This window comes from Montipora capricornis, chromosome 5 (genome assembly GCF_036669925.1).
Source record: "Montipora capricornis isolate CH-2021 chromosome 5, ASM3666992v2, whole genome shotgun sequence".
NCBI classification, from domain to species: domain Eukaryota; kingdom Metazoa; phylum Cnidaria; class Anthozoa; order Scleractinia; family Acroporidae; genus Montipora; species Montipora capricornis.
In genome coordinates, this window is record NC_090887.1 from 16,518,721 (window position 1) to 16,526,220 (window position 7,500).

Here is a 7,500-nt window from a genome sequence, read left to right on the forward strand (position 1 = left end):
CTTTCACCTCCTTCTTTCCCACCCCCCCCCCCCCCCCCCCAAAGTTTGCATAGGCATTGTTTTCGATTTCTCTTGGTGCATCTTCATGTCCCAGGAGGAAAGTAAAGGAAAAGGAAAGGAACTTTTGTTTGAGTGTCTAGTTCTTCTAGCACTGGAGTACTAATAGACCATATTCGTATTCTCAGTATTGGACTGGAACTAGCTTGCAATGGAGGCTAATGCGGGGAAATCTTTTCAAATTCAAAAACTTTTCAATATATTCCCCCGCATTAGCCTCCATTGCAAGCTACAATGAGCGACAAAAGTAGTTGAGAAAATCTTAGGAATAGACGCTTTTCGATACTTAATCATTTTTTCTATTTTATTTGCATCTAGTGTTAATTCTCTTATACCCCGGGACCCCCAATTCAATGCTGTGTAGGCACTGTGGTCTGTGCAGTCGAAGAAATGGAAAAATCAACATTGTTTTGGGGGAAAGGGGGGAAATGTATCCAAGACGCAGAAAATCGAATTTTACTGCCAAGTGTCTCAACACTTTTGTCGCTCATTGTAGTTTCAGTCCAATACTGGGAATATGAATATGGTCTATTGGGGACACTATAAACTGAAATTAACAATTAACGCAGATCAAGTCAAATGTTGGCTTTTTGAGGAGAGGGGAAACCAGAGATCCCAGAGAAAACCTCTTGGTGCAGGGTAGAGTTACGAACAAACTCAACCCACATATGATGCCGAGTCAAGGAGTCAAAACCAGGCCCTAGTGGTGGGAGGCAAGTGCTCTCACCACTACACCATCCCTGCATCTCTATTATTATTATTATTATTATTAGATGCATCCAGATTTCAATATGGTCAATCCTGGACATACACCCTGTATCTGAGTTTTTCTCCAAGGTGCCAACACAACATCAACTCTAGATATTTTATTTTTCATAAGATGCCTACATTTTAAAAACAGGGGTTATACTAGAAGGCATTGATTTACTTTGCTTAAGGCTGGTTCTACTCAAGGACTGTATAACCACAAGGATCTCAAGGTTCAATTTCTGACATTTAATATAAATGACAAGTATGAAACACTGTACATGAAAAAGCACTACGGTACAAATCATGCCACATGGCAAAACGACCCACAATAATATTCCTTTTCGTGGTAATGAAACACTTGTCACACAGTACGTGGCGGGTTTAGGATTTCTAAAACTTTTAGGGAGAGCTGGCAGGGGTTGGAAAAAAATGGAACAACCCATTTACAATAAATAAATACCACAAAGGGAATATCCTTAAGATTTGTTTAATTCGTAGACATGAAATGTCACTACTCCATGGTTATAAATGCAAGATAGAAATCAAAAGTGAGTTGTTTGACTCAAAAAAGTATATTCCCAATCTTATTTCTTTAGTGTCTTTCAGGTATCTGAAACTTAATGTACATTGTGTCTGAGGAATACAATGTACCAGTGTAAAGATTTAATGACTGTACAGCAACTTCACAAAAAGTATATAATTATCACAGTTACTCATCAGTTCTGGAAGTTTTAAAGTACTGTCCATCCCTCTTGAATTGTCCCTGTGATAAAAAAAAATCACTTCCTTTTTTTTCTTCAGATTTTGAAAGTATGTTTGCTTAACACCTGAGTGGCAAAATGTTGAACTTTGATTTTTATCCGAAGGCCGTTTACTTTGAGTGTAAGTTTTAGATTTCATGGTCCACCATTACTCACGTTTAAAACTGACCAATTGGACCCGAGAGGGTTGGATCCAGGGAAAAGTGATGTCAAAGGCTCACTAGCCTAAAATTCAGCATGTGAATGCAACTTATTACATATGCATATTAATTCTGCAACACACACACACATTGCATTTTAAAACTAGTGAGATTTCACGTCATTTTCTCCTCAATCCAGCTCTCTCAAGATCTTAAAGTAAGCAATGGCCGACCATTAAATAGGAAAATTCTAGTTAACCTACATTGTATTGACTCCCGGGGGTTCCCTATTGATGAGTAAAATTGTCTGGCGTTAGACGTTAAAAATAATAAACAGGTGTCTTTTTTAAATCAAGGCTTAAGACTTTGGTCGCGTATTGTTTAGTTAACAAGTTTTGAAATCCAAAGAAAAAAAGAGAATTGATTTTTTGGTCACAGGTGCACTTAAATTGACCAAAGTGATGTTGCTACATGAACATGTATTAATGTTTGAGGAATAATACTATAAAATTAATAGAATTCATGTTATCATTATCATGACTCAGTGATGCTGATCCAACGAGATATGAGGACTACTACAGCAGGTACAGTGGCTCCTAACCTTAGAAACATGTACATGTATGTAGAGAATGATGCAATATGACATTGCTTTGCTAAGGTGATACATGTACTACTGTATTTTGGTCAACAATGTCAAGAAGTTGGTAGCATTTGTCCAAGTTGTAAACCATCTTCTTATGCTCAGCCTAGGGATTAAGCCTCGTTTACACTAGCAAGTTTTCCTTGACAAGTCCACTTGTCAAGGAAAACTCGCCGACAGTACATAAGTTCTCCTTGAAACATTTTTCCTAATGACGAGTTTTCCTTGGTACTGTAAATGGGAAATATAACAAGTTTTCCTTGACAAGTGTCCTTGTTCAAAAACTAGCTTGCCAGTTTTTGAACAAGAACACTTGTCAAGGAAAAAATTGTCATATTTTTCCATTTACACTGCCAAGGAAAACTTATCAAGGAAAGCTTGCTAGTGCAAATAAGGCTTTACAGGTCAATGATTCCTAGTGATGTTGCATCAAGTTATCTTGCATTATAACATTATTATTGGACAGTAGTATTTCATTCAGAGACAAGTTGCAGAAAACATTGCAAGTTTCAATGTACAAAAAACTGCAGAGGCCACAGAAAGGAAATTAAGACCTTTCTTTACACAACTTGTTTTGAAACGATTTTTCCTCTTTTAAGTTATAAAATTATCTCACTCAGCAAGGACTGGTGCAATTTATTTTGTACAGGTAGATGTATCTAATAATTAATTTTTAGTGTAATTACAAGTATCTGTTTAAGTGTTTCATTCTGTCATTACAGTGAACACCTGCATATAAGAACAAGTGGATTAAGAACACCAGGCTGAAATTTGGCCAATAAAGCACCATATGAATAAGAACAAATTCAGCCTGATAAATAAAACATGTTCTTAATACAAAGGGAAAGGGTATTAAGATAAGAAAACAATACAGTATGTAGTAACTTATATCAAAGTACTATGGTGTTCAGGGCCATTACAAACTCTAAAATCTATTACAAAACAGCATTGTATGTTTATTAAACCTTTAGTAATATTTAATTTGAAGAATTTCTGAAACCAATTTTAAGAACATTTTAAGAACACTTTCAGGCTGTTTTCTCACTAAGCACCCCTCAAATTCATGTAAGAACATGATCAGCCTTAAACCTGAAAAAAGTGTTCTTACTAATTTATATGCGGGTGTTTACTGTATTTCATTTAGTTTGCAAGCATTTGTTGAGAAGTCACTTGATGTATACAAGGTGAGCATCTGAGCATACCTTTTCTTTTGCCTGTCAAATTAGAGTAAGTTATAAGTTAATAATTATTATTGATTAAAGTCACGAGAGGGCACAGGATTTCCCTGCTAGCATTCACTGGGCTGACAACTATGGGAAAAGATACCCGTGAACCCTGAGTAATTCCATGCAAATCCTGTGCTTCCCTGGTAGCAGAGGTCTCTGAGACATTTGCCATGGGTCGAAACTCACTTCTTCACTCTTCTAACCGCATGCCCCATTCCATGTTTTGTGACTGTGAGCTGAGCCCACTTTGTTCCCTACATTCCTTTACAGTAATTCTGTTGGTATTAAAGTGAGCTCACACAACATGAAGTATCACACAAGGATTCAATCGCTATTAAAGTAACTGCCATGCGTGCTTAACACAGTGAGTTGCGACCCATGACAATTTGTGCCCTGAATTCTTTCTGCATTTGTCTCTGATGTTCCTGAATTCAGCTCACATTTCAGGTACAGTACATGTCCATAAATATGGGATAGGATGATGCTCATTCTGTATGATAAATGTCACAAAGTGTTCCTTTCATTCACATCACCTGTCCCAACAAAAATCACTCAAGTGTTCCTGTAACTAAATGTTGCAAAAAATAATTAATTATTAACGTATTGACTCCTGAACCACTGGGTCCCATTGACTAGTAAAATCATCTGGTAAAACATGTGATAAAAAAAATCACTTCCTTTTTTTCTTCAGATTTTGAAAGTGTGTTTGCTTAACACCTTACTGGCAAAATTTTGAGCTTTGATTATTTTTCATTTGAAGGGCGTTTACTTTGAGTGTAAGTTTTGGATTTCATGGTCCGCCATTACTCACGTTCAGTACTGACCCATTGGACCTCAGAGGGTTGGATCCAGGGAAAAGTGACGTCAAAGGCTCACTAGCTTAAAATTTCAGTGTGTGAATGCAGCTTATTATGTATGCAAAACTTCAGTTTAAAAGTCAGAAAGTCCAAAACTCCCATGCTGCATATTAATTCTGTGGCGTACACACACATTGCATTAATTCTTAAACTAGTGAGCCTTTAACATCATTTTCTCCTCGATCCAGCTCTTTCAAGATCTTGAGTAATGGTGGACCATTAAATCGGAAAATTCCAGTTATGTAACCCATTGAGCCCTGAGAGTGAGTCATAATAGATTTTACTCTCTCTAATGCAAGATGATTAATTACATACCAATGGTAGGCGTCATACATGTAGGGCGACTGTGAGGTGTGAGTGGGTTACAATAAATGGGTGCCTTTTTGAAATCAAGGCTTAAAACTTTGGTTGCTTAGTGTTTAGTTAACATAGTTTTGAAATCCAAAGAAAAATAAGAATTGATTTTTTGGTGACAGGGGCACTTTATTAAAGTTTATAGATTTTAATCTAACACCAAACAATATTATTGTACTTGTCAATGTAGGTTCAGTGGTGGGAGCGTTAACAACATCTCAGTCCATCCAAAAACCCTTGAACTCCTCCTTTCCTAAGAGTATTATTATTCTTATAGATTTTACTCTGTATATAAAAACCTCAAAACATCAGATAATCTTAGTCATTTATGAGGGCCAGTTTAGGCATGAAAGGGTTGATAATTAGCTTGTGTAGCAAGCATTTCTGCACAGGGAACATGGAAGACTTTCGAAGTTATGGCTGTGCAACGAGACATGTTTTGGCTCGCTCCATTTTTCGTGCGACCAGGAAATAGGCCAGTTTTTCGAAAATATCATGATAATACTTTTAAATTTGTTTTTTCCCCCAAATTTTTCATAAGCATTGTTTCCAGTTTCTCTTGGGACTTGCAAAATTTTCATAAGCATTGTTTTGTTTTCTCTTGGGACCATTGCAAGTCCCAAGAGAAGCTGGAAACAATGCTTATGCAAAATTTGGGGGAACATAAAGAGTATTACAGTATTTTCGAAAGTGGCCTATGTCTTGCTCCATTTTTTATGTCCAAAGTTTGAAAATCCATCTAAACACTTGCTATACATGGCAGCCATGTTGAGTCCTGAGGAATTGAAAACTTTTTTTTTGTCCCACCAAAACGCGTTCCCAAGTATTTCAACTCAAGGCTCAGGGATGAAATCTTATGTCTATCTTACTTCTACAATGTATGTCCAAAAAAGGCCCTCTAGTAGCCTCTTGCCAGTTGACATTTTTCAGTTCTTTTAAAAGAGTGTTGATGTTATCTGAGCCCCAGCACATAGGTTCCATGTGAACCCTTTCAATATTAGCCTCCAACAGCCATAAAACCATGCTCTCAAAATTGTGAATAGTATCTTGAAGTTCTTTTTTTACCATGGCAGTGAAGGAAGTGCAGTAAACTGTTGTGCCTTGTTTTTCCAGCCCGAGTTAGCCATGGTTCTGTATCCAATGTTTGTTCACATGTATCTTGAGCTTGTGTATAAAGGAAGTGAAAAAGAAGGTGAATACTAGAAAGAGCTCTGTCTTTAATTTTTCAAAATTGATTGTACTGTTTATACAAATTAGTATAATTACATAGGTGATTATTGAAAATTCTCTGCGCTGATTGGTTGCCGATGAGGTCATTATTATGTGATAATCACCTAAGAAAGCTGAACATTTTGTTGAGGTGACAGATGAAGAAATTACATGTAATAATGTGTTAAAGAAAATGCATATTAATTTTTTCAAATAATCACCTATGTAATTATGCTAGAACATAATTATTATTCACCTTGCCTTCAGCGAATGATTGTTAAATAGCAGGATTTCAGGTACATGTAAGTACAGGAATGCAAGGAAATACATTAATACCAATAATTATTATTACTTTTATAATCATTAGGAAGTGTCCTTTTGCCCTTTCCGTTAACTTTAACCTACAGCTGTAACTTAATTTTGAAGTACTACACAAGTGCCTTCACTTCACTGGTAGAAATAACCAGTTATGACAATTAACTTTAACTTTGAAATACACTGAAGTTGGCAATAGTTTCTTGTACCCTATGACAGAGCACTTTGTTTTGTTTATTTAAATAATTCCTACTGTTTACAGTAATTTTTCACATTGTTACAGATGTACTTGCAGTCGTGGATAAACTTGCATGGTTTCGGATGGCTTTAAAAAAAAGTTTGCCTGTGGCTTCAATCTTGGCTTCATTTTACAGATTCAAATCTGATTTGAAAAAAAAAGCCTCCTCCAGACAATGCTTTGTAACAACAATGTTGTTAAACTAGTCAAACTAATGGACACTACAGCGTTTGTTGTGCGATGCCTTCATATTCTGTGGTGTTTGTTCACAGCCCAGTCTTTCTTTGCTTGTTTTCGTGGAAGTCAAGAGGATTACCATGAGGAAGATCTTAGCAAATTGGCAGCCATTACTAGGCGTGAACACATGAAAAGTAATGAACTGATGGGAACATTGAGGTAAGGGGATTACAAGAGTAGCTCAAACATAATTTAAAAATTGTCATTGCAGACATCACATTTAGTCCTGTGTCACATTAATGCAGGAGTAACAAGTTTGTGATCAGGATGTCAAAGGATACGTATCAAGTGCTCAAGAAACATTTACAGCTTACAACATTGTACAATGTGTCTCAGTTTTGGCTTTGATTGCATACCAGCCCCAGCCTTGCAAAAAGTTCTTGTGTTAATATGTCCAAAGTGAAGACTACTACATGTTGTAACTTTGAGTGTACGCATTATTTTGATTGAATGGCCCAGATTTAAAGGCACACATTTGCCCAAAAGTCATTGTGCACCTTGACTGAATTTTGTGTAACATGAAGTTATTCAAATGGCTGATATTTTGTTTCCTGCATGATTCACCTGAATGTATTCAGCCAACCAGATCACGCTTTTGGTCATTTGAGAACAAAAACATACGGCCACAATGACCTTTGGGTGAATGTAGAACTTTAATACTAGTAAATTGTGTTCACATGTTACCAGTAAACCAAGAATTTTATTAACATACCGTA

At 36.4% G+C, this 7,500-nt stretch overlaps 1 protein-coding gene across 1 annotated transcript in view; it reads left to right on the forward strand.

The window, feature by feature from the left end:
- The window catches only part of LOC138049659 (transcription initiation factor TFIID subunit 5-like), a 10,740-nt gene that overhangs the window by 1,119 nt on the left and 2,121 nt on the right, over positions 1–7,500 (forward strand). Inside the window, exons 3-6 of the mRNA XM_068896054.1 lie at positions 2,254–2,292; positions 3,493–3,532; positions 5,899–5,977; positions 6,820–6,943. Of these exons, the coding sequence (XP_068752155.1) occupies positions 2,254–2,292; positions 3,493–3,532; positions 5,899–5,977; positions 6,820–6,943 (282 nt within the window). The remainder of the gene's footprint in view (positions 1–2,253; positions 2,293–3,492; positions 3,533–5,898; positions 5,978–6,819; positions 6,944–7,500) is intronic.